Raw genomic sequence first — 27,672 nt, 5'->3', positions numbered from 1 at the left:
GCGCGGTGGGTGAAGAGGAGGAGGAGGAGGAGGAGGAAGGCGGGGCCATCTTTCCTCATTGTACCGTCCGGCTGCTGATGCTGGCACCGAGCGACCCCCCCTGCCTAACCAACCCCGCGTGCGATGGACGAGCCTTTTAACCAGACCCGACTTCCACGCGCGACCATCTCGAGGTAAGAAAAGTGCATCGTCTTTCCCCTTCTAAAAAAAAAAAAAAAATGTCCCGTTTCGTCGTTTTGAAGCGGGGGCTGATAGTGGAGCATTTTTTTTTTTGCAGGGCCTAGTAGTGTCTTATGGCTCGAGTCCGGATGTTGCTGGACAGGCTGCGATCGTAATGGGCTAATTTTAGTTCGCATCGAGCAAATTGCGTCGCATATTACAGATCGATCGCGTTTACATTCAACCGCACCAAAACGGTGAAAGTGTGTAGCGTTTTGTAGCCTAGTAGCCGGTGCGCTTTGCTCATTGGACGCTGTTTCGGGGGGAAGTGATACAGCTCGGCCTAGTGTGTCGAAATATGATGGGGAATAGAGAGGCTTCGGGATTTGCTCCAGTCGTGCCATCTTACAGGCTATAATAATGGAACCGCGGATGCTCATTCTGTATCGCGCTGATCCATCCCCCCCACGTTTTGCGCTTTTCCTGCTTGTTGTGTGTGCTGGCTTAAAGTTGTTGTTGCGTCGCCTTTTTGGTGTTTTAACGATGCCCCCTGTGAAGTCACGCACTAATCGACACGTTGCAAGTGTGTGTGTGTGTGTGTGTGTTTATTATCTATATTGAATCTAGCAGGAGGAGGACGCACGCTGCAGCAGTGATGATGTAGCAGGAAGCATAGGAGGGATGGGGAAACCACGGATGGATAAGGGCCTGCCTCACGCCTCTCTACACTTGCCTGGGGGGGGCTGTTACACTGGCCTGGTTGCCTACTGCTGCTTGCTCGGGCGGCGTTTGTCACCGTATTGTGCCACGGTCAGTGCAGATATGGGCTAGTAGTGACAGGTTCCAGCTAATAGAGTATGGATTGAATTGTGATGGAGGAGACAATCCGATTAAAACATTGATTGGATAACAGGGAAGCGTAGAAAGTCCTACATAGTATTTTTTTTTATATATATATAGCCTACAATACTGTATATATTTTGCTGTGATCAGAACCTAGCTTCATAGGTGATTAATCTGAAGTGAATAACATGAAACACGACCATTAATTTAAAGTTGAAGTATGTTTAATATTAAGTAAGTTAGTAAATAAGTATCCATCCATCCATCCATTTTCTTCCGCTTTATCCGGGGCCGGGTCACGGGGGCAGCAGTCTCAGCAGAGATGCCCAAACTTCCCGATCCACACACACCTCCTCCAGCTGTTCTGGGGGGACCCCGAGGCGACACCAGGCCAGCTCAGAGACATAGTCCCACCAGCGTGTCCTGGGTCTTCCACGGGGCCTTGTCCCACTAGGACATGCCTGGAATACCTCCCGCAGGAGGCGACCAGGAGGCATCCGGAACAGATGCCCTAGCCACCTCAGCTGGCTCCTTTCGACGTGAAGGAGCAGCGACTCTACTCCGAGCTCCTCCCGGGTAGCATAGCTCCTCACCCGATCTCGAAGGGTGCGCCCAGCCACCCTGCGAAGTAAACTAATTTCGGCCGCTTGTATTCGCGATAGTAAATAAGTAAGTGCTTTATTTGTCATGCAGTGAAGTTGTGTTCAGGTGTTAGTCCTGAGCCGCGGCGACTGAGCGACTGTGGGCCAGACTGACCAGCATGTTTTTCGAGGTAGGGAAAACCGTAGCACCCAGAAGAAACCCGGCTGGCTGCCTTCAGTGCTCCCCTGATCCTCTGAAACGGTGCAGCACCTCCTGGGTTTGTCCCTGTTTCAGAGCGTGGTGTCCTGCACTGATCAGCTCCTCTTCCTCCTGCGCAGCTCCCTCCGCTCCACAACAGCCTTTCCCCATCTTCAAGGAAGAGCTCAGCAGTTCATCTGTTTTATTCTCCAGTGAACGTCCATCAGCCAGAACGATATAAGGCATATGTGGCTTAACTGTGAGTCTTGCCCGAAAACCTCCTCGTTTGTCCCTTTTTTGTTTCCTGCAGCGCCTCTTGTGACGCCCTCACTGTGTTGCATGTGTGAGGGGCTCTTGGGGCCTGTTTAGGGTTTCAGAAGAAACAATAGCAATGAAAGCAGGTCATTTTACACAGAAAGGCATTGCTATTGATAGTGGTACGGGGGTAGCTTTTATAGAGGCTTATAAAGGAGTCGTGTGGATTTTATTTATTTTTTTTGCCAATTTTTATTCATCACAACTTCAATTACTGAGCATACAGAGCTGAACCCATTTTGGGGAGGGATGAGCTTGATGCTGGACTGGAAAGTTAAGAAATAGCTCATGTTAGAAGTTTAAGTCAAAAATGGAGAATATCACTCAGTATCAATGTCAATATCAATTTCCACTAATCTGAGTTTGGCGAGTAGAGGTCCACAACTGGTTATTGCATAGCGTAGTCAGGCAAGACACTTAATCCAGTGTGAAGTGTTAATATATCAAGCAAGCCGCAGCAGTTGCACAGTAGCATTAGTTTCGTGACATATTTTTCTGTTACTCTTTCTAATGCCCTATGTGTGTTATTATAGATTCATGTTATTTAATTTTTAATTTTGTCTTTACTAAACTAGACGCTGTGTTACAATGTCATATTAAAAGTAAGAAAGTAGTTGTCTAAACTACTATATGATGGTTAGTATGAGGATTGTTTTTCATTCTTTTCTATTTAGAAGGAAATAAGCGAAGCATTTATTACAGTACATCATTGTTTTTTGTATTGCTTGGATATGAGCCGCAGCATGTATGAGAAAGGCAACTGATGTCTCTCCTTTTTGTCCAGTTGCCCTCTATTAGGCATTAGTCTCTCTCCTCTCTCTCTCTCTCTCTTCAGTTCCGGGTCTTTTTGACCTTATTTGCCAGATGGATTTGAAAACATTTTGGGTCCCAACCTCATAATCCTAAAAAGCTGAGAGTACTCTGTATTGATGTTGTGGCTCTTGCGTCACTGTTGACATGGGCGGGTGGTATTAAGGGAAGGGTTGGCATCAGTCTGACTAACTTTCATTGACTTTCTTATGCAACACGGATTTTCAAGAAAGAGAAATGCCATCTAAGGCGAGAACCCGCAGGGTAATAGGGAAACATGACCTCATTTAGTGACTGACATAAATAGAAGAAACTTTTTTTTATTTTATTTTATGAGTAAAAAATACCCCCCCCCCCCAAAAAGCCAATGTTGAGGGCAAAACAAATCTGAATAACGAATTGAGCCAAATTTAAATCTATGGGTTTGTTTTGTGATATGTTACAGTGAAGTGGCAATTGTAAAGTGTCTTTAAAGTAGTATTTAAGAAAGTATCTGGGCCAAGGGTCTCCAACTGGCGAGTCCAGATCCAGACCTCCAGAGGCTTTAGTCCGGACCCCAAAGACTTGTCATCCTCTCAATATACTTAATGTCTAACGCTGAATTAAAGAAATATCTGAACAGCTTGAATAACATTGAAATAAAATGGCAAAATTATTGATTAATTGATCAGCTTTTCAATGTTAATAGACAACCTGTGCTCATGTTTTGAAATTTTCAAGAACAATGACTGCATATATATCCGGACCATGGACAAATGTCGAAAGTCATGGAAGAAAATTTTGCAGACAGAAATTGATTAAGTTGGGGACCCCTGATCTATGTACTTGTTGTGATGTACATTTTTTTGCGTCATCAAGTCAAAACTGTAATTTAAAGGGACACCGCGTAACATTTTGGACTATACTGTTGCCATCAGTAAAAAAACATAGTCTTAGTTACCAGCTCGAGACATTACTGCAGTGGATGATCAAAGAATGGATTTGGATGAGGACCTAACCTACTTAAATCTCAACTTCTGCTTTAGTCACATCTCCATGGAGACGAGCTGGAGACGTACCCACTCCCAGTAAGGTTATAGTCATGTGTTAGGAGAGCTGAGCCACTCACAGCAAAAGCACATCTGTGTTTTTGCATTCATGAGGTATTTTTAATGATGAAAAAATCAAATGCTTGTATTTAAATTTTATTATATAATTTTATTCAAAATTCTACGCGGTGTGGCTTTAAGGCAATTTTTTCCCACTACCAAATCCGTCTACAAATGAGTTCCAAAGTATTTAAAACTGCATGGTCTCATATCCCACTAATGTCATATGTCTATTAATGATATACTTTGACCCTGTGTTATCTTAAGATATTATACTTAAGATACTTCAGTGTCTGCGTGCCGTACATTGGTGTATGAATGAGAGAGTGAATGGGTGACTGGTTCCTTACTGTATAGCGCTTTGGGCCTGATAAAGGTAGAAAATCGCTATGTACTGTAAGTTGAGTCCATTTACCACTTATGTAAGGTTTTGCTATGTTTCACTAGTTTCCACCAGTTGTAGAATCTTGTCGATATTCACAATAGCAAGCGCTACATAAATATGTCTTTTTTCCATGTTCAAACAGCATGTCAATGGAGTGAATATCCACCCGACTGGGACGTGCCACTTATCTCGGTCTGCGCAGCCGTTTCTCGGAGGAGCTCAGAGTCAGAGGAGAAACCCGGCTCGCGCTGTATAATGTTAGCTTTAGGCCGGCACATAATTTTGAACCAAATCAATAGTCTTCCCCACTTCTTCTTGTGCAGGGTGCCCACTCATGTCTCATTTTAGCTGCCTCCATGATCAATACAAGATGGCCACTTAAGCTCGGTATGGGCTGTCCTACGTTATTAGTCAGACAAAAGCTTTCAGCAGTAGCTTCCTTCAAAGTGAAATCTACGTTGCCAGTTCTGTGTTTTTACATCAGGACTCTTCCTATAGGCCCTGATCGCCACCTTTTGAGTTTACTGCTATATTCTCGCCTTCTACAATATTTGAATTCATAGCAACAATGTAATGCAGAATTGAGCTAGTATTTCCACCGAGCGGAGCGAAATTATGCATCAAAGGGGAAATTCCTTCTCCGCCAGTTTCCCCAGACTGCGTCTCGAAAATCCAGCTCCTATCTGAAGTCTTCGAGTCATAACTAGGTCACGGTGCCAGTGGGCTTCGCTATGGTGCTAGTATTATGAGCATAAGCTGCAGCGATTCACGCACATACGCGCTCGCGTAAAATTAGGCCATTCCATTCTCTAAAAAAACACTATTATCATTACACTTGTGCGATCGGGTCTATTTGAGTGTCGAAAAAAATAATCTGTGTTTTTGTGAGCTACATGTATTTTAGTAAAGGCTGGTAAATACTAGATAATTTGGTGATATAGTGTGGAAAGGAATAGATTTTTATTTTTTGTGTTGCTTTTGTTATTTCAAACCTACTGTACTGGCATTTTCACACTCAACGACCATCCTTGTTTGCTCCAAATAGGAAATATGCCGTGAGAGGCGGTAGTATCAAAAATGCCATGTTGTGCCCCAGGCGGTACACTGTTGTTGGTTTCCTGGCAGCCTCTCAGTGCCGAGGTTGCCCTGCGTCTGGGGGGTGCGGGCTTCTTCCTATCAACCAAGAATCAAGATTGCTTTATGTTTGTCCAAGGCGAAAATCATTTTGTCACAGACATGTATTCCTGACCAAGAAGGGTAAACAAAAGAAAAAATATCTAAGTTAGTTTATTTCTATCATATAAAAGAAGGAAAAAATTCCCATGTACAACATCATCAGGTGACAGTGGCTTCTATTACAATAACTGATATTCTATGTGCAGTTTATCAAGGGTTCTCAAATCTTCTGGGACAGGGGACCCCTTTTAGAACAGGTGAATCTTCTATTGGTTTGGTTGGTTTAAACATTAAAGATTCATTTTGATAATTATTTAAAATCAATTAAAATACATGCATTTTGAGAATGGCAACTGTGACTCACAATGTCTTTTACTATGTCTAGCTATTCTCTTCACCCCAGGGCAGTACTTTGCGCTCGCTCATTTTCTCAATCCGACGTCGATGATATTAAGATTTTATGTGGCTTTAATGGCCATTGTTAATCATTGTGTTTAACTTAATGGAAGCGATAACTGTAGTGGTGAGTGAGTGAGTCAGTGAGTGATACCTCAAAACCTCAATACCTGTCATAGGATTTATGGATTTGGTACGTTTCTTGAATTTTTTAATTTATTGCTGAGAATATTGGTGTAAATTACTCTTGGTCTGAATGATTTGAATAAACGCAGAGCCAGTTGTCTTATAGCCGGATGGTTGCTGCCGGCTACTGCTGGTGCAGACCTCTGAAGTGTCCTTGCGCAAGACACTTCACCCACCTTGGCTCGTGTTGGTCCAGGGCCACTGGACAATAGCTTCTTCCACCACAGAGTAATGGAAATGAATAATGCAATCCTCAGGTTGGAAGGACGTCAAAGTGACGCCTTCTTCTTAGCAACACCAGCCGCCGAGTCACGGGGAGGGGCAAACACAAACACGAACATTATTAACAAGCAACGGCAACTTCACTCTTATCATCAAGAAGTCTGAAATTGTTAGTGCAAATGTCCTCAAATTGCATACTAGGGATGCACTGATCTGATACTAGTATCAGATAGTGGAGCCCATACTGGAAAAAATACGATATTGGGTATCGGCTACAAATATCCGATACTGAACCGATACCAGTTTTGACTCTCAACGCCTTAAAAACACAACTTTTACCACCTAAATATAAGTGAATATGGGCATGCTGTATATCGTTTTAAAGGGGAGAACTAGGAGAATGCAATCGCCGATTTAGTTCTAAACTCCGCACATGTATTTTTGATTGCCGGGAGTTTGCTAATGCTAATGCTAAAAAAAAAACGAATCAAGGCTGGGTCAGAAACTAAGATAGAAATACCTAAAGTAGCCTAATAAAATAAAATAACCACTGCTGAAGCCAAGTTTTGTATTTTAGTTTTAGAAATGATCTAACATTTGTAATGATCAGATCACTTCATGTGAGTTGTTTCAATTAATGCAATATACCCATTACCCAAGGATTTAGTGTAGAAAAGTCCAGTGATCCTTAGTTGTTAAATGGTCATCCATTAGTTTATCAGTAGATACAATTGATCTATAGCATCATGACAATAAAATATGACTTTCTTGATCTTAAAATGGAGAAAAGAGTCAATTAAATCTTTCACTCAGAGAAAGCCAATTGTAAGAAAGTCTCTTAATATCAGTAAATATCGGATACTCAAACCCCAGTATCGGCATCGGCATCTGTAGCAAAAAAGCTGGATCGGTGCATCTCTACAAACCACCGTTGCCGTTTCTAAAGAGTCCATTCGTGATTACAAAAGGGGTAAATGCGCCAGTACATGTTCAGGATTAGGTGTTGGTTCGGCTGCAGCAAATGAGTTTGTCACGCACGGTTGTTAAGAATAGCTAGTTAGAAAAATATTGCGTCAGTAGTAATTTTACACTGCTGCGGCCAATGTTTAATACTGTCAATCAAAGTTACCTGTGAGAAAAATGTTGTTGTTAGTCTTGGTTAGTCCCACATTTGTCGCAGCTGTTTGTCACAAGAAAACAAAACGTACAACTTAATCGGATTGTGCCGTCTTTATTTTACATTCCATCACACTGTGTGGTTTGGTTGCTTTCCCTGAGATTTAAGGTTATAGTGTCTATTTACAGTCGCACCTCATGCTCCCCTGTGAGCCTCTGCCTGATGTTTGGGTTCAAAAGTCCCGGATGTCAAGCGTCTTCGAGTGCCCAGAAAAGCGTTATATAAAACCTTTATCCTTTAATGTTCACTGCCATTATGTCACAGTCTGGCCGTGCTAGCGTGCCAGATAATGAAGCATCTTGCTACTGATGTAATCATTTGACAACATGCCACCCTCAAATGCAGTGTAGGCCAGAGGGATATCGGCCTTTAGTATCCCTTTTATACAGTATTGCAGAGTCACTGTGACCTCCGCGACCCCGAATCTCAGAGTTCCCTGTGAACAGATGTTGCCGGATCCTTTAAACTTTAAATCCTCTCATCGTGATACAGTAACACTTGGAGCTGCGCGAAGTTAAGAGATTTACGAGGCAGTATAAAGCACCAGACACTGTCACTTTCTGCCACACAGGCTAAGACTGGGAGCTGCCATGCTGCTTTCCTACTTTAAGTCCTTTTTGCTTTATGACAAATTTGGAATCTGCATATTTTTGGATCCGAGAGATGCTTTGTGCAGGTATAACTGCTTTTATGCTACTTTCCTTCTTCCCCCCTGTATGCTCTCTGCAAAGATAGACTGAAAATGACTGTAAGAGAGCTACTTATATTCGCTATAAATGAGCTGAGATTCAGTTTTGATGAAGCATCCAAGAATTAGGGTTGTTTTGTTGGTAAATATATAAAAAAAAAAATCAACTTGCTCTTCAACTGCATACCAAAATTGCTGCTTTTTAGTAATCCTGTCACTCGGCACATGGAGGCACCTCAACTAAATTTACCTTGACCCAAAACTGTGCGTGCTTTGGGGATTTTTTGCTGCTTCAAAAGAACAAGTATCACCAAATACAAAATGTGAATGAGACGGAGGTAGGGTACATCTGGTGCACGTTTCGGCGTTACCCATAATGCACCTCCGTGGTTGTGTCTTCTGACGGATTATGCCAGCATAGCAGCAGTGACTATGGCAGGCGGTAACAAGACTGACTCTATGGATTTAGCTCTGGAGAAACCCCCAACAGTATTTGACCGAGGACGTCTGTCGGTTAAAGCAGTACTAAGTAACTCTTGCCCCTAGAGGCCATAAGCGGAACTGCAGGTGTCGTAGCAAGTTACGATTTTTTTACTCATTAATTGTCTTGGAGAGTAAATACTATGCTGAAAGGAAAGGCGAAGGGAGAGAGGGATACTTTACATCCAATTATACAATGGAAATAATTTTTTTCACTCAAACTTGGCTGTAAACACTGTTTAAAGTGACGTTGGCCCGCAGTTAGCTTTGCCCGTTAGCATGTTAGCTTCTTCGTGATTCCATTAGTGTGTATTGCTTGCTCTGGACCGGTGGCAGTCAAGTTGCAAACAAGGATTTCTGGCCAGAGACACCAGGGGGAGATGAAAGACCCTCCAATCATCTCATTAACACTTGTATTAACCCCACAGGGACTACGAAAAGGATTTATTAAGGTAAACACGTTACTTAGTACGGCTTTAAAACAGGAGTTCAGGTGGATGAAAAGTGAAGCCAAAGGTAACCGTAGTTAAAAAAAGAAGAAGTAAACTGTGCATATAGCTTTTACCAATATTGTTCATGGACAAGAAATTTAGTACCTGAACTTGTGCCTCGAACTCGAACTGAAGACATGGAACTCGACTCCGACTGGTGATTTTCTGAGGGGCAGTGGCTTGACTTGAGGTTCAAGATAAACATCAACTTTTTCCACAAAAAATATCCCAAAAGTCTAACTTAGGTGCTGTGATTTCCCACATGTGATTTTAAGGTACATTTTTGGTTGAGGTCGACCGATATGGGTTTTTCTAAGGTCAGTGGCGATATTTGGTAGATTTTTATTGGCCGATAAGCTTGGCTGATATTTTTGGACGATTTTTCCAAATATCTGATTGATAATCCTGTAAAAACATAGTACTTGGTCACTCCAGCTGTGGCCGATTTTTATTTTATTACTTAAGGTTATTCAAACATAAATTAGCTTGTGTCCCAGCTTTGATTAGTTGCTGCGGCATTTAAAGCAGTACTAAGTAACTTGTTTACCATAATAAATTATTTTTGTAGTGCCTCTGGGGGTAATAATGGGATGATTGGGGGGTCATTCATCTCCCTGGTGTCTCTGGTCAGAAAAACACAATTGCAACTTTGCTGCCTACAGGTCGGAGTCACCAATGCACGCTAGTGGAATCACGAAGAAGAAACTAACAGGCTAACAGGTAAAGCTAACTGCAGGCAAGCGCCACTTAAACAGTATTTACAGCCAAGTTTGAGTGAAAACATGCTACGACACCTGCAGTGGCGCTTGTAGCCTCTAGGGGCATGAATTACTTAGTGCTGCTTTAAAAGTTAAAACTGACTGACTGATCGGTCAACATCTAGTTATAAAAGATTAAATGCCTACGCTAAGAAGTCTGTCAAAGTGTATTGATAAAGCACAGAAGGACCTCTAACCACACCACTTACCTCATCTTGTCAGTGCAAATGCAGTGCGGCTGATCATTTCTACCTTTAGGAGTAAAGCGACCGTGGCTTTTACTTTTTTTTTTTTTTTTTTTTAATCAATTATCTGAGACACGACCAAATGAATGCAGGTGCATCTATCGTTTGGTCCTATATTTGTACTTTGCTCCCATGTGTGTTGGTTCAGCTCCAGAATAGGACACCGGACGAACATTCAGTGTAGTTTGTAATTCATCTTGCAGGTTTTACTTTTGCTCTCCAGAACCAACGTCAACCAATGAGCAGCAGTCACTGAAGCACTTAGTCAAAGCTCTGTTTGATAGACTAATCTCTAATCTTTTGAGGGAAGTTACATATTGGCATGTCATGATTATAACACCTAAGAAAATGTGTAAGTGTCTCATAGTGAATGTTACACAGATACAAATCATTGCCGCCTCGTGTCGGAGACAGGGTAATCGGCATTGAAAGGCTTTTACAGAACACGCCTGGAGTTAATCAGCGACTGTAGCTGTGACTTTACATCATTTACACAAACAAACAAATGGTGTGACTGTCCGGACTGTCCTACAGTACGCCCCTGCCGTTTTCCAATCTCATACCATTGTTCAATCGTCAGGAATTGCCATTCTTAAAGGGATATTTCAGGATTTTTGACATAGGGCCTCATTGAGTATTGTTGATTTCTTGAGATTTCTTTTTTTTTTTTTCATTCATGCAGTCCATATTTTTGAAGAGTTTAGTGGTGCTAGGTTAGTGCTAGCTAGCGCATGTCTATGTTAGCAAGTAGCCTGCATTAAAAACCTCTTCAAAATCATCACGTAGTCCTCCAAATGTTGCCATATCTGATTTGTAGAAAGCTCCTTTGTGAATTCCACAAAGATCTGGTAACCAGATCACTCCGCCGCTGCGTAGCTTACAACCAGGAAGCTGATGCTGCTCAAATATAAGTTCTTTTAAATGCAAAATGGTTATATTTCAAAAATTATTCAGTCAACACAGACATTTATATGGTTAGTCTGGTGTTATAAGTGATTTGCCTCAGGTGCACTGTGCTTGGGTCAGACTGTTTTTAATGCAGGCTACTAGTTACCATAGACATGCGCTAGCCTAGCACTAGCCTTGCCAAGGAAATCCTTGAAACTCCAGGGCAAGATGGCGCCGCTGTGTTTGGCCTGTCACTTGCTACTCTGTTTTCTGTTGTTTGTTTTAGCTGTGTTTCGCCGGCTACAGTTTATGATCGGACAACACTGCTTCAATTGCTCTTTGCATCAAAAAGCCTCCTAAATTCCCAGTCTTTCAAACCACCACCGCCACTGTTGATGTCAATTCCTCCGTTTCTGAGACGCCTTGCCTGTCTGCTACCAGGCAGTAAGCGCCACAGAAGACGCGGTCGGACAGATTATAAAACAGGAACAAACAAAAATGTCCCCTCTGTACATTCTGTATTTCTGAGGTGCCTTATCGACAGTTAGACAAGCCTTTCCCACATTTGAACTTCTCTATACAGTGTTTTGCTGAATGTTCTTAATGCTTAATGCCAAATAAACCACGAAATGTATCTTCCCATAAGCTTGTATCGCTGATAAGGTGTTCCTCTCATGCATTTGTGGACAATGTACCACAAGTGTACATCTGAGGCCACTGATTTCTGAATAACTCCTCACAGATTGGTTCTTGTCTAACGTAGCCCCCCCTGTGTTCCTTTGCAGCTCTCACGTCTAAAGGAGAATGAAGAAGAGGAGGAACTGGAAACCCCGGACACTTTTTTGAAAGTTCAATTGAAGTCCAGATGAACCTGTCGCCGCAGAACCCCTAGTGTTTTCAATGGCCAAGAAAGCACGCAGCGCGAAGGGCGAGAAGCCTGAAGCGCTCATCTCAGCCCTGCAGGCAGCCAATGAAGATCTCAGGTCCAAACTCACCGACATCCAGATAGAGCTGCACCAGGAGAAATGCAAGGTACACAAAGCACTTCTACAATATGGGGCGTGTCATTTGCTGTGATGTGGGTGAGTCCATATATTTTACGAAACATGGAGTCTATAAGACTAGGTACCAATACCAGTAAGGGATTTAATAGTGACTGATTGTAGTCAAGGCAGGAGCCGCAGAGCAGTGTTCCGGATCTGCTGTAACTGTTTTACAGCTCATTTAGAAAGGCCAGTGAACAGGCCGTTACAGGGCAGGGCGAGCAGGTTAAATATTGATGTTGAATGGACTAGTGTAGATCTACACACATATGGGAATACGGGCTACTCTTTAACCCTTGTGTGGCCTTGTGGAGCCTACCTAACGTATATCCAACCTATGAATTGCTCACAGGCCATACAGGCCAGCTTTCCTATAGGCGCCTCTCATACAAATTAAACCACCTTGAGTCAGGGCAAAAACTGATACTTGATAAACTAAAAAAGCAGTAGTTGCATTTCCTAACTATCGGTTTGAGTGTCTCTCAAAATTTTGGGGGTAATTATAACAGAGCTTAGGACTGTGTTGTCAGAACCAATATGTATTTCCGGAAAAAATTGGTATTTTCTAGGGCTGGGCGATAAATCAAATTAATTTGATTAATTCATGGTTTTTAAAAACAGACGATGTGAAAAATGGCTAAATCCTAAAACCTTGTCTGCCGCTCCATGTCCCCCTCATGTACATTATGCTGCCAGTTTAGCAGCGTCTCAGGCGCTCCATAGCGACTGTTTTCGAAATGACGCCAGCGGAGAACCCATTGACTTTCTCTGCAGCCTCACAAAGGCCGCGTGTGGTGGTTTCGTTGTGTGCGAGTGAGTTTTCTCCGCTAAAACAAAGTCCCCGGGTCTGATCCTTTCAGCCCTGCCAATATCCTACTAGTGTGGAGACAAGCAATGGCGGAGGTGCTGCAACATATTACTCTGCCCCTTTCCCCTTGAGTCTCCATGGAGACGGCTGTCAATCACAGCAGAGCTCAAGGGGATGAGAAGTTTTTGTTTGAGAGCACACAAGAAATATTTAAAACACGTAATAATAATAATAATAATAATAATAATAATAATAATAATAATAATAATAATACTTTTAAATGGGCTTAATTGTGGGCTATATATAAACCTAAATGAGCAGAACTGAGCAGTTTTCTTCATTATGAAAGATCAGGAGACCTTTTCAGTTTAGATCCAATAAAATCGTTTAAAATCGTTATCGTCCAAACTGAATAAAAGTTGTGACTTGGCGGCAAACAGAGTAGCTCGACGGCACTTCTTTGTTTACAGCAGTGTCTCTCAAACATTTCATGCCAAGAACCACCTAAGGAAATATTTGACTTTCTGAGGTCCACCACGTCCAAAAATACTAGCCTAAACCAGGTTTAAAATGACTAAACCATAAAAAAAAGTAGTTTTAAACCAGGAGTGAGAAAAATAATAGTTAAAAGATGATATAAAACTGTCTCTGAATTAAAGTCTGAGTAACATCTACATGCAATCAGTTGTAACAATTGACTGATAAAAAATGGGGCAGGCTCCAGAAGTTCCTTGCTCCAAAAATCCCTGTCAAATTGCTAGCATGAACGAGCTTCAGCTAGCTCAACCCTCACTTAGTCCATAGCTATTCTACAGTCTACAGTCGTATCTGAGATTTTGTACTAAAAGGACATGGCAAACATTCAGCATAACTTACTTTGTTTATTAATCTATTTGCTTTTAAAACTGTGAAGGTGAACAAGTTGGAGCGCGACAAGGTGCAGGAGGTGAAGCGCGCCCGGGAGCAGGAGCAGCACCGTCACACCGCTGCACTGACAGAGCAGAGGGCCAAGTGGCACGAGGAGAAGCAGAAGGAGCTGCAGGCCCTGAGGGAGAACCTGACCCGGCAGCACGAGCAGGAGCTGGCCCGGCACGCCAAAATCAAAGACCAGGAGAACCAGCGGCTCAAGGCGGCCATCAATGCCATGAGGGACGGCAGCGGAGAGAAGGTGAGATTTGGCAGATCAGACACGTGGCATCAACTTTAACATAGCATTGTTACTTTAATTACTAAAATTGTACGTAATTGTGAGGTAACAAATTACCTCAACATTATGCAATTATATAAATATATATGTTGCTGTTTTAGTGATGAAGTCTTTCAGATATTAACGGGGAAAAAAGCATCATTTATGAGCTGTACTGAAGCTAAACGCACATTTTCCATGTATGTCGACAAAAAATGCACTCAATGCATGCATGAAAATTCAAACCCGCAGTGTAGCATTTCCGGTCTACCGCAGCAAAATCTCCTGCATCAAAAACCTTGCTGCTTGATGCAATTTATGCTGTGTGCTTGAAGCCTTCACCCTGTTGCACTTAAGCAAAGTATGATTATTTTTTACTGCAATACAAAGGTACAGTATATGCAGAAAAGGTGTGTAGCACCCCTGACAGTGTCTGGAAAAAGCAGGGCTGCTTAAATCTTGGAAATAATTCACAATCAATGAAATCACCATTAGGCAAGGCAAGGTTATTTGTAGAGCACAATTCAAACACAAGGCCATGCAAAGTTACATACGATTACAAGAATTTCCTTCCAGATTTTAGCTCCATGAAAATGACCTGAGCACTGGACTAATATGGTTGTAAGTATTTCCTGGTTCTAGTCAGGACTTGAGCAGCAGCGTTCTGGATGTACTGCATCTGTCTGACAGCTCCTTTTAAAATGAATCAAATAATTATTGTCAGCATAATTCTTTTTAGGGCTGCAAGGTTCATCGATAGCGAATTGCAATCGTGGTGTTGACTCCTGCAATAACCTAACCTCAAGAGGCTGAGGGTTTTTACTCCTTTTCCTCTTCTGTCTCTGGCATTTCATTGACAGATGTTCAGAATTGTGGAGCCAAAGGCTGCCACGATGATTACTATATTGACTTATCGTTCAATAAATAACAGATACATTTTTATTTTTTTTTATCTATATATTTATTACATTTCCCCCATTTTTTTCTTTGTAAAACTTAGAATTTTTAACTTCATTATATTTCATGATTATTGCCGCGAGTAAATTTCTCTGTTGTGAGATCAATAACGGATTATCTTATCTTATCTTGTGTGGTATTTTAGGATGTGATGATGCACTTTTGGATCAAAGCTTTACTGTAATTTTTATGCCTGAAAGTTGACAATATCTAGTATCGTTTGAGTCAATAATATTGTTTATTGCGATACTTTCCTGCCTCAATATATTGAACTTCAAATTTATTATCGTGACAGGCCTAGCGGAGCCTTGCGATCTCAGGTTCAGCTTCAGCAGATAAAACAGACACTATGTGATTCCATCCCGGACTTTTCTTTAGTCCCGTGGCTGTCCCCCAGTGGTACTCTGAATGCCGCGGAAAGGTGGAAGCCGAACTCCTCCAGAAGGGGGTGCTGTCCACACAAAACCAAATATTTAGAGATTATTTAGTAGATGATTGTGTATTGTTCTAATGTGGGGAAATTTGAGCAAGAATATGTTGTTTGACAAACTGATCATTTTAGCAGTTTATGCATATAAATGTGTCAAATATAAAAATGACAAATCATATTGCAATATTTGTCCTAAACATCGTGTTTTTGTCGTGCAGCCCTCATTCTTTATGCAAAACAATGCAAAAAGAGCACTTTACATCAAGTGTGTTCACTTTTAAACAGATGCAGTGCTCTTGAACTACCATACAATGTGAGTGCAGGCTTCGAGTGGGGCAGAGCGTACATTTTTTTTATTGATTGCTTTTTTTGTAATCAATTAGTATAATTGTAATTGAATTTTGATGAATTGCACAGCCCTGTGGTAAAGTATACTATAGTAGTTACAATCTTCAACTTAATTAGTGTCTGGCAGTTTTATGTAGACGGGTACAACTACGTTACCCTTGGGTTTAATTAAAACGCATGAGATGAGAAATGCCCTCACAGAGCAACAATGAACTATACTGATAATGTTGTTTGTAATTGTACCACATCTTCCCTGGCTCCCAGACAAAGCTAAAGGGTATGTCAACAACTCTAAAACGGTTGGGACAGAATTCACCACGACGCCACAGAGCCATCCATCACTAAATCTGAGCATCTACGGTGACACGACACGACGCCGCCACAGGAAACACTCTCAGGATCAACACGACTCACTCTTTTTGCCTATAAACACCATTAATCCTTCCCATCACACCCGCGGTCATCCCTGTATCAAATCAATACGTTTTGTTGTTGTTTTTTTTCTCCGCTCAGGTCCGCACGGCTCTGACCCTGGAGGCCCGGGAGGAGGCGCGGCGTTTCTTCGATCACGAGCGCGTGAAGCTGCTGCAGGAGATCGGCGAGCTCAAGTCTACCAAGAAACAGACGGACGAGGCGCTCAGTCACATGATCCAGGCCGACAAGATGAAGGCGGGCGACCTGCGGGTGGAGCACCAGCAGCACCAGGAGCAGATATCCAAGATCAAGTGGGACTGCGAGAAGGACATACGCCGACTGGTGCGCGCAAACACAGAGTCAAGCTCAATAATTCAGGCTAGGAATGAGTTAATAACAAATCCCAAGTACAAGACTGGAAAGTTTGTAGTCTGTAGGAGCTACTTAAGTGGAGATGGTGTTGCAAGAGAGAAACGCAAATCTAATTCTGAGAAAACGGACCCTAAATTTGTGGGACATCGAGCGCATGCGCCTGTGTATTTCTCCTGTCTTTAGCTCTGACTATGGCCATGGATGTCTCCTAGAAAGAAATGACCATATTTGGATAACTGTGTCATCTCGGTCGCCTTTCATTGATATTTGTGAATGAATTTGTGTGGGAAAATGAGGCATGGGTGCAGTAGTATTAGCAGTAGCATTTCCTGGATATATCTTTGTCTCGCTAGCAGACAAAACGTCATAAAATAATGATTTTGGCCTTTGTTTTACATTGATTTTAAAACGAAATGTCAAAGGGGAAAACTATCAGTAGCACAACAGAAACCACTGCTGTGTCTCGCCTTGAGAATTGTATTTGTGTTGCAAGTCTATAGCAGCATACCCCACGTACACAAAGGCTGACCATGATACTACGGTACAATATATCTGTGGTACAATATGATTCTTTAACTATAGCACAAGGATTAACATTTCACGGCGCTGTTAAACCGTTTGTTCGCCTGCAGGTGGATGAGATCAAAGCCAAAGACCGCACCATCTTTTCTCTGGAGAAGGAACTGGAGTCGACCTCGGGATTCCTCCAGAAACTGCAGCTGCAGAAGGACGCCCTGGACGAGCAGCTGTTTCTGGTGAAAGAGGCCGAGTGCGGCCTGGGCAGCCCCAAACGAGAGATCCCCGGGAGGGTGGGCGACGGGGCCGAGCACTGCGGCAGCCCAGTGAGTAACACTAACTGCCAATCAGTAGCATCATCCACCGTTTGTTTACCTCTACACTTCATCTTTTAGCTGCTCTGTCCTCTTGTCTTTGGCTTGGCAGTTTTAAATAACTTCATAAACTCAAAAGTGGTATTTGTCCAGTGTTCATTAGGTATGTAACAATGCACTGTGCCACAAACATCTGAAGATATGCATCATACAAAAGTGACGGTGCAAGTTTTAGTCTATATTTCTTTATATTTAAGCTCAGTGGCGCGTGCCGAGTGTGTAAGCACATCCAAACAGAGCGCATGTGTGTCATCATCACTTACTGCTAAACTGAAGGCTGTGGACACTCCACACCACTACAGTTACATCCTTCAAAAACACATGAAATATTTCTTTAGTTTCTCCTGCTGATGACCAGGCTGTGGTGAACTATAGATGCAGAGCATCGTGCAATATCAGAGGCGCAGACAAATATGTAAGATCCATTCCTGGTCATAAACAGCCTTAAAAGCTTTATTTCCAAAAAAGTACAAGCAGAATGTTGAGTGAGTGCTTTAGCTGCCGTGTATGGAAAGCGAAACTGAAATTTACCACTTAACACGTGCATGGCCTGCACTGTGATGCTTTTTTTCTGTTTTTTTTTTTTTTAGTTTAGAGCTAGAATTTTGTTTTCTATATTATTTTGTATTGTGAGCTCAGAGGCGCATTTTAGTAGGAAGCAGCTTTGACGGCATTGCCAATTTTACTCTTGAGATTATAAATGCTGTCTTATGATGAACATTTAGGCTGAAAAACATCAGTCGAGTGAGGTGCACATTACTAGGCCTGTCACGATAACAAATTTGAAGTTCGATATATTGAGGCAGGAAAGTATCGTGATAAATGATGTTATACTAGAAACTGTCAACTAAAAATGGCAGTAGACCTTTGCTCTAAAAGTGCATAATCAGATCCTAAAATACCACACAAGCTGCAATAAACATAAAAGATAGTGTCACTCAATGTGCTTCAGCTAGAAATCAATGTTTTGCAAGGAAAAAATAGGGGGAAATGCTAATAAATGTACAGACGATAAATATCGAGCCCAAAAATGAATCGTCTATATGTTATTTATTGAACGAAGTCGATATAGTAAGATCGTGAGTGACTGCCCTACAAAATATACTTTACAAAAAATGGCAGTACGGTACATCTGCTTTCATCAGTAAAAATGGATAAGGTCCACAGATTCACATAATATAAAAAATGGATACAGTATAATGTAATCCCACTGTTTTAGGCCGCCCTGTGCCATGTTGCACAGTGACCACTTGTTGCTCTCCAAGTCCCATAGTTGCACAGTCATGTACATGACTGTGCAAAAGTACATGTTCATATACTGTAAGTCAATCTTTACCAAACTGTACACACACAGATGTGTAATCACCTTCATTTAGACAATACACACTGTAAATGCGTGTTTGTTTAGGACATGAGGAGAAACCAGAGGCGCATGGCAGACCTCAACGCGACGATACGCAAGTTGGAGGATCGCAATTCACTGCTGGTCGATGAGAGGAATGAACTGGTAAGACGGAACTGTTTCATGTATATGTAAAAAAAAAAATTAAATGCATTCCAGCAAAAAATTGACTGTTTCTTCATCGTTTTAAGGAGAAAATTCAGCAAGTAGTAGCAAGGATTTAAACAAGTTATTTGTTGGTTCAAAATGCAATAAAGCGTGTGGGTGTGAGTCACGTGACCATACAACAACCAATAGGCTGAGTGCTGTAAAAACATAACAACAAATATAATATAATGGGTAACTAATAGTTCACTAATTGTTTATTGAATGAAAAGCACAATAATAATGAATGTGTAGTAAAATAATGTTTGTTTAACCGCTTAACCCCGACATGAACTGAGCACATTTTCTCCAGTTTGGCATTACCCAAATCTAAAAGCAAAAACGTAAAGAAAGAGCGACAAAAACTTGCGGGAAGTGATGAAAAAGCAACAAAAAAAGGTCAGTTTTGTTGGGAAATATAGTATTTGGACATCAAAATGAAAGCAAACAGCATTAAATTCGACTTGCTGCTCCCTGTACAAACACGTTGTACAAGCTTTTGTGCAGCTTGTGTCCCAAAGTTTTGCCTGAAATGTATAGGTATAACTCTAACACATCTATAAATATTTGTTTGTGTCTCGCAGGTAAAGCGTGCCAGAGAATCCGAGAAGCAGTGTAAGCCTTTGCTGGACAAGAACAAACTGCTCAATAAAAGAAACGACGACTTGAGTCAGACCATCCAAAAGCTGGAAGAAAAACTCAAGGCTCTGTCCAAGGAGAACTCCGAAATGGTCCGTACATGTTGCGTAAGGTTTTTAGAAGCTTTGCGGCTTTAGCTCCACCTGATTTTTAAACCGTGATGTGTACAATGATTGCCTGTGCAGAAGGAGAAAATCAGTTCACATCCTCCGTTGAAGAAACTCAAGTCCCTGAATGACTTGGACCAAGCTCACGACGACCAGGAGATCGCCTTTCTGAAGCTGCAGGTCCTGGAGCAGCAAAGCATGATCGACGAGCTCACCAGGGTACACTGAAGCTCTGTCAGAGGATTACACTTGTAAGTCTTTACATACATGAGAATAACATGCCTCAAATGGCCCTTTATGTTCCAGGACAGAGAAAAGCTCCTCAGAAAGAAAAGGCATAAAAGAAGTTCAAGGCCAATTAAGGTACACACGAACAATGCACGTATAGATTTAAAGGTGCAGTATGTCCGTTTTTAGTACGTATTTGACCATTTTGTGACCCATTGGCTGTATGGGTGGTAAGCATGGCACCTTTACTTTCAATCACGGAAGCCTGTATGACGCTCCAGGATCAATGTTTTATTTTAGGGTTTCTGGTTGGTTTTTTCTGGATGGACCGTAGGCGTAACCATGGAGAAATGAAAACCTGCCAGAAAAACAATACGTTTGTTAAGTGTGACGTCACGACTTCCGCTTCCGGGTCCTAGCAGACCGGTAAATATGCGAAAAATCTCTTAAAAACCACTATCAATATTTCTGAAACTCAACGGAGAGTTACTGAACCTACTTATTTCTCTGAGTCATTAGCCAAAAATGCCGCACCTACTGCTAAAAAAATATTATTTACTAACGCCACTTCCGCTTTTTTTTATTTCTCTGTCAATATGTTTGTTAAGTGGTGACGTCACAGCTCTACTTCCGGGTTCGCACAGACCGGCAGATGTGCGAGAAACTACAAAAAAAACTCTTCAGTACCACAATAAATACTTCCGAAACTCAACATAGAGTCACTGAAAATACTTCTTTATCAGGCCCATTAGCCAAAAATGCTGTACCTACTGCTATAAAAGTAATATTTACCTAAATCGGTACTTCCGGGGTTAGCATAGCTGCTGCGCCACCTTGGACTTTAGCATTTTTCTCCGCTAAACCCGGATGTACCGATTTATGTAAATATTACTTTTATAGCAGTAGGTACAGCATTTTTGGCTAATGGGCCTGATAAAGAAGTATTTTCAGTGACTCTATGTTGAGTTTCGGAAGTATTTATTGTGGTACTGAAGAGTTTTTTTTGTAGTTTCTCGCACATCTGCCGGTCTGTGCGAACCCGGAAGTAGAGCTGTGACGTCACCACTTAACAAACGTATTGACAGAGAAATAAAAAAAAGCGGAAGTGGCGTTCGCTCAATTACCAAGTTGGCTAGTCTGGGAGACTTTACAGAGTCTGTTAGCCCGCTCTATGTATTTTTTCTATAGCCGTTAGCATTAGTCACCTAACATAGCAAATCATGAACGATCCAGATGTTTTTAGCTGATGTCAACCCATCTAACACATTCTTATAGGTGAGGTCAAAGCCTAATTAAAAATTCAATGATCAGACCTTTTCAGATTTTACTTTAGATACAAATTAGCATTTAAAAGTGTTCTACAATTATATTTATGCAACTGATGAACTTGCAACTAAATGTAAATAAGTCATATTTTCAAAAGCATTCAAACCTGTCATATGTCCATCTGGGGGTAATGCAAGTGTTAATGGTATAACTGGGGGGTCTTTCATCTCCCTCCAGTGTCTCTAGCCAGAAAACCACATTTGCAGCTTTCCCTGCTCCAACCCGGAGTCACCAATACACATTAATAGAAAAACAAAGAAGAAGTTAACAGGCTAACGGGCAAAGCTAACTGCGGGCTAGCGCCAGTTAAACAGTGTTTGGAGCCAAATTTGAGTGAAAAAAAAAGATCTCCATTGTGTAATTGGATGTACAATATCCCTCTCTCCCTTTGTCTTTTCTGTCAGCGGAGTACATTTACTCTCACGGACAATTAATGAGCAATCATATAAAGGCCATGCTCATCTGTAGGAATAGGCTCAGATTGCTAAAGGCATTTCTGTGATTTCTATGGTCAGAGTCAGAGAGGTCACTGTTATGGAAAGTAAAGGTGCAATGCTAACCACCCATACAGCCACTGGGTCACTCAAAGATCTAATACGTACGAGTTCAAAACATTTCTGTATACAACAAACTTAATAATGTTACTGATAATGACAAAGTGCTTGTTTCTGCAGAGGCATGTTGTAGTGGATACGTTTTTTGGATACGACGAGGAGTCCATGGACTCTGAGACCTCCTCCGTGGCTTCTTTTAGGATGGACCGGACTCCTGCCACACCGGACGAGGACATAGAAGACGTGAGTGATGAATCCAAACCTTTGTCATTGGAGTAAAACTGACGCATGAGTAGGAGGATATGTGACAAAAGAACATGACTCAACTCAATAACCATGGTGGATCTTTGTGACCGTATTCCTGAACCAGGCGGTGACGAACGAGGAGTCTGAGCTGCGCTTCCGTCAGCTGACCCGGGAGTACCAGGCCTTACAGCGCGCCTATGCCCTGCTGCAGGAGCAGAAGGGGGGCTTGCTGGACGCAGAGCAGGAGGCCAAGGTTTGTCCATGTGTTAGCAGCACTGTCCATTGAAATAGGGAACTACCATCACTCTTACAACTGCTGCTAATTATAATACAGTTAGAATAAATCATACAACATTAATGTTTATAAAGCACAGGTAAAGGGCTTTCTAAATGTCAATGCTTTATTTGTTGATGTTGTAGGTTCAAGAACAAATGAAAGCTGAAGTTCTCAGGTATAAAGCCAAAATAGAAGATTTGGAGAAAGAGCTCAACCTCAAGGGACAGGTAAGAAACCCTTTGAATCACAAACACTAGACACATGTTAAGTGGATGCTTGGGACAGCTTCTGGTCAAATTAATGTGTCTTAATTTTGTCTAATTAGTTTTTTTCTTTAACATAACTTGTCTCTAATGTTCTCCTCAGGACTCCAAGTGGGTGGAGGAAAAGCAGCTCTTCCTACAAAGAAATCAAGAATTGATAGACAAGGTCTGGAACAAAACATCCTGTCTTCCGCAAAAGTGACAATTTTGAGCTTTGACCCTTGTTATAACATTGCTGCCTCTGTATTTTTCCTCCACTGATGCAGTTTTGGAGCAAACCTGTTCACTTTTTTCTGTATACTCTGGATTTTATTATGTAATTGAGGACACGCAAACCTTTTTTTATTCATTTCAAAGTGTGTTTATCCATGATGGCGCCATTGATTGACGAACATGTTGTTAGCTGAAAGTGAAAGCTCTATAACATGTCATCCGCTCGACTGCCTGTAGAGGGCACTTCGAAACCCGGACCAGCCCGCCCTCGCACTTCTTACTCTCTTACTTTTACTGATACAGGATTTAAAATGTGAAGTAATAAACTGCAAAGCTGATCGCCATCTTGTGGATTCCTTGTTTGCGGCGCACAGTCGATAATATTACCTTTCTTATGTGATTGTTAGATGGACAAAGTGGAGGCGGAGAGCGGTCGTGTGCACCAGGAGCTTCAGGACTCCAGAGATCAGAACGAGCTGTTGGAGTTCAGAATCCTGGAGCTGGAGGTAAATCACCAACAACAAAAAGTCACATAATATTCAAACATACCCTATGTATTTCCAATTAAATGTATGTGATGTAATTCATGGTTGCTTGCAATCATGTGTGTTCTTGAGAGAGTTACAAAATCTTTTTATAGGCGCACATATATGTATGCACTTTTCAAGATAACTAATGTATTTTTTCCTAATTCATTTAACAATGCAAGCACGATTTAAACATATGTTGTCTTTTTACTTTGAGCACTGAAAGCCCACCTATGGCAAAACCCAAATGATTGGATTGCCTGTGCTTGCACATTTTAATACATATTTGATAAGAAGTCTTATTTCTTATCTCACGTACAGCATATTGACTTAAATTTATAGGACAAATAGTTCCCTGTGGTGTTTCCACTGAGAGCTGGACAGGCTGCACTCATGTTTGTCAGTCTGTGAGCTTTGCTGTATAATGGCCTTTGTGGTGCACTGCAGAGGCTGATGGGAGGGGGGATCAGGCGCCACCAAGTGATTAGATAGAGGAACTACACTAAACTTTGAAAGTATGGCTAAGAACAGTATACTGAAGAGAGAAGTATGCAATTAGTTGTAAATCAGCTGAAATGAGGCTAAAATACTGTAGATGTCACTCCGGACACTCGAAACTCAAGAAACTGAACTTGTTTGCACATTCTTAAGTTTTCTTTAAGTTCTCTCTTTAAAGTACAACGTGAATGTGTTTTTCTTGTTTATAGGAGCGTGAAAGGCGGTCCCCTCCCTTTAACCATTATAAGATGCACCCCTTTTCTGAAGGAGTCAGCGCTCTCCAGATCTACTGCATGAAGGAGGGGGTCAAGGTAAAAAAAATAAAAAAAATCGAAATCTATTGTTTCATCAATGTATGTGAAAATGCTAATTTCTTCTTTCAGGACGTGTGTATACCAGATCTAATCAAGCTTCTAGACATTCTTGGAGACAATGGGGTAAACACAATACTGAAATTAATAATAGCCTGAAATTCTCAAGTAAATAAGCATTTAAAGAAGAACTAAGCAACTTGTTTACCTTAATAAATCTTTTTTGTAGTCTCTCTTGGGGTAATACAAGTATTAATGGGATGATTTGGAGGGTCTGTCATCTTCCTCTGGTGGTGTCTCTGGCCAGAAAACCACAATTGCAACTTTCCCTGCGCCGGGTCCATTACACACTAATGGAATCACTAAGAAGACGGTAACAAGCTAACGGGCAAAGCTAACTGCGGACTAGCGTCACTTAAACAGTATTTACAGCCAAGTCTGTGTCTTTTATTTTATTTTATAGCTTTGTATATCTGGTTTTATTTTATTTATTTGTTTTAATCTGTTTTATTCTTATGTCTAATTTTTATGATCTTATGTGCAGCACTTTGGAAACGTTTTGTTGTTTAAATGTGCTTTGCAAATAAAGTGGATTGGATTGGATTGCTGGCCCACTGTTAGCTTTGTCCGTTAGCCTGTTAGCTTCTTCTGAACGTGATGAACCAAATAACAACGTTTTGCAAAATGTTCATCACCAAAACGAAAGCTGTAGACAGAATACAGTCAGGACTTACCTGTACAATGTCATAAACTTCAGAAATGTGAGTCAAAAGGGATTTTGTAAACAACTGAAAGCAGCCAGAGAGATGTTTTCCATTAGTGTGTATTGGGGCTGCCGGGTTGAAGACAGGGAAGGAGTGGTCTTCTGGCCAGAGACAGAGGGAGATGAAAGACCATTAACATGTATTGCCCTCAGAGGGACTACGAAAAGTACTTATTAAGGTAAAAAAGTTACTTAGTTCTGCTTTAATTCACTTTTCGTTTGTTTGTATTTTACAGAATTTAAGAAATGAGGAACAAGTGGCCATTATTCAAGCTAGTACTGTGTTGTCGTTAGCAGAGAAGGTACGTCCCAACGTTAATAATATTTATTGCACATTTCATTGAGTGTGAGTACAAAATAAACGTAAGCTTTTTTTAATGTATTTACTTTTTTCCCTCTCTAGTGGATCCAGCAGATTGAAGGAACAGAGGCAGCACTTCATCAGAAAATGGTGGACCTAGAGATAGAAATGGTGGGTAACATTATGTATAGTTCTGTCCGAGGTACATTCTGTCCAAGTCCCATAGTTACTCGGGTATACTGTAGTGTGACAATATTCTTTTGCACTTTTTCCAGGAAATGTTCTGTAAGCAGAAAGGCTATTTAGAAGAGGAGCTGGACTACAGGAAATCGGCTTTAGACCAAGCCTGTATGGTACGCTCATCCTGTTTGATATGTTCACTCGTAGTGGTTTTAATTAATTGGGGCATTGGGGTAATTCAGTTGTTGCTCTTCTCTCCACAGCAAATCCAGGAGCTCGAGGCAACGCTGTACAACGCCCTGCAACAAGATAAGGTCAATGCTTTTTTTGAGGAGAAAAAACATTGGTCTAAAGGTTATATTGTTTGACTATAAAGAAGCTTCAGTGTGAATATTCATGTTTCTTGGTGGCTTTTAGGTGATAAAATATGGCGAGCCCCTGAATGAGATGCAAAAGGACGAGCTGCGGACGTCTGTGGAGAAGCTGAGGAGGCAGATGTTGAGGAAGAGCCGAGAGTTTGACTGTCAGATCCTTCAGGAGCGAATGGAGCTTCTGCACCAGGCGCACCAGGTACAGGAGGGGCAATAGGCAACAGGGCATCGACACATTCAGCCATAATAGACAAAACATGGTGTGTACTTTTGCAGAGAATCCGTGACCTCGAGGACAAGACAGAAATCCAGAGGAGGCAGATTAAAGATCTGGAGGAAAAGGTACGGATTTTGGATAATTTTTTTCTGGCTTTGAAAACAAAAATGAAAAAGGATCAGATAGATAGATAGACAGACAGACAGACAGACAGACAGACAGACAGACAGACAGACAGACAGACAGACAGACAGACAGACAGACAGACAGACAGATCCTGTGATAAATTCCCTGTGTCTGCCTCTTCTGTCACTAACAGCCTGTGAGTGTTTCACTAATTGTCTTCCTCTTCTTTCTCCTGATTCCTGCTCCCTCCCTCTCCTCGTTCTGCCTTTATTTCTCCAGTTTTTGTTTCTATTCTTGTTCTTTTCTCTCGCTTTTATCCTTTGGCCTTGAAGTCTTTGGCGTGTGCTGTAGCAGAGGTGAGTTTTTTCCGATCCAAATCGTCCAATTCTTTCACACTAACGTCCCCTTATTCTTCTTTCACAATGAATGTGAATAATAATGCAGACCTTTTCGATTCATTTCATTGTTTTTTTAAGCATTTATGTTACCTGGATAAAAAAAAAAAAAAAATGAGGTTGCATCGATTCATTGGTTTAATACAACTTGTTACATCCTTCCAATACAGATACTGCAATAGGATTTTATGGCGACGTCTCTTTGATGCCTTCCCTCAGTCTTTAGAGTGTATATGCATAATTAGCTTTATGGTATGGGGTTTAGTGTCTTTTTGCACGTCTTGTTGCTTTTGTAGTATTGGACTGTTTAACACTCAGTATCAGCGGCTACAATGCAGTATCGGTATTGGATTGATGTAACTGGTATTGGGACAGCTCTATCAAAATTATAGATTAACACTCCATGTAGTGCCAAACATTATTTACTCAGTAGGACTGATATAGTTTCTGTGTATCTGTTTTCCTAATAACCAGACATCCTCTTCTGCTGCATTTTTCAGAGCACTTTTATTTAAACAATTAGCCGTAGTTCCCAGGTTGGACTGATTAATCTTACAAAAGTAACAAGATTTTCCGTTTTCTCTGATGCTGCTTCAAGTGAACTGTATATTATGCTATATTTTGTGGCAGTAAACTATTATCTCTCTCTCTGTGTGTCCCAGGTGTGTCCGTTCACAGCCCATGTCCGTGACTGCAGTGTCGATGTATTGTCTGGATCACAGTGGATGAAGATGTGGAGTAGTCACTGCTGTTTTGGTGGATGTCAATTACAATCCCTGTGGACATTTAGTCTTTTTTTTACTTTATTTACACCAGTGGGATTTGTTCCTCAGGACGCTGCCAGGTTTGAATTGGAGAATACACATCCGAGATCAACAGCAATCCACAAATAGAAACACGCCCAGAGATCCAAACCAAAGCTGTAGTCTCTGCTGTGCAGGGTAACACAGGCACGAGGGCTATGTTCACACTTGAGGGAAAAGTGTCACGTGAAGTTGAGTTGATTTGGAGTCGTACATTTTTGTCATGCTGGGCTAAGATTTTTTTCT

General features: G+C 41.4%; 1 protein-coding gene across 1 annotated transcript; it reads left to right on the top strand.

Annotated features, from left to right (window-relative positions):
* jakmip2 (janus kinase and microtubule interacting protein 2) lies at positions 1-27,672 on the top strand. The gene is made up of 24 exons (XM_079565957.1): positions 1-173; positions 11,873-12,119; positions 13,852-14,106; positions 16,373-16,615; positions 17,278-17,487; positions 18,944-19,042; positions 19,666-19,812; positions 19,906-20,046; positions 20,134-20,190; positions 22,056-22,178; positions 22,306-22,434; positions 22,602-22,685; positions 22,825-22,887; positions 23,342-23,440; positions 24,169-24,270; positions 24,343-24,396; positions 25,270-25,335; positions 25,437-25,505; positions 25,610-25,687; positions 25,778-25,828; positions 25,932-26,084; positions 26,162-26,227; positions 26,508-26,584; positions 27,286-27,672. Exons 2-23 carry the CDS (start codon positions 11,988-11,990, stop codon positions 26,556-26,558), a joined length of 2,472 nt encoding a protein of 823 aa, XP_079422083.1. The 5' UTR covers positions 1-173; positions 11,873-11,987; the 3' UTR covers positions 26,559-26,584; positions 27,286-27,672.

This window comes from Gobius niger, assembly GCF_951799975.1.
Source record: "Gobius niger genome assembly, chromosome: 11".
Taxonomy (NCBI): Eukaryota; Metazoa; Chordata; class Actinopteri; order Gobiiformes; family Gobiidae; genus Gobius; species Gobius niger.
This window is presented reverse-complemented; position numbering and strand designations above follow the sequence as displayed.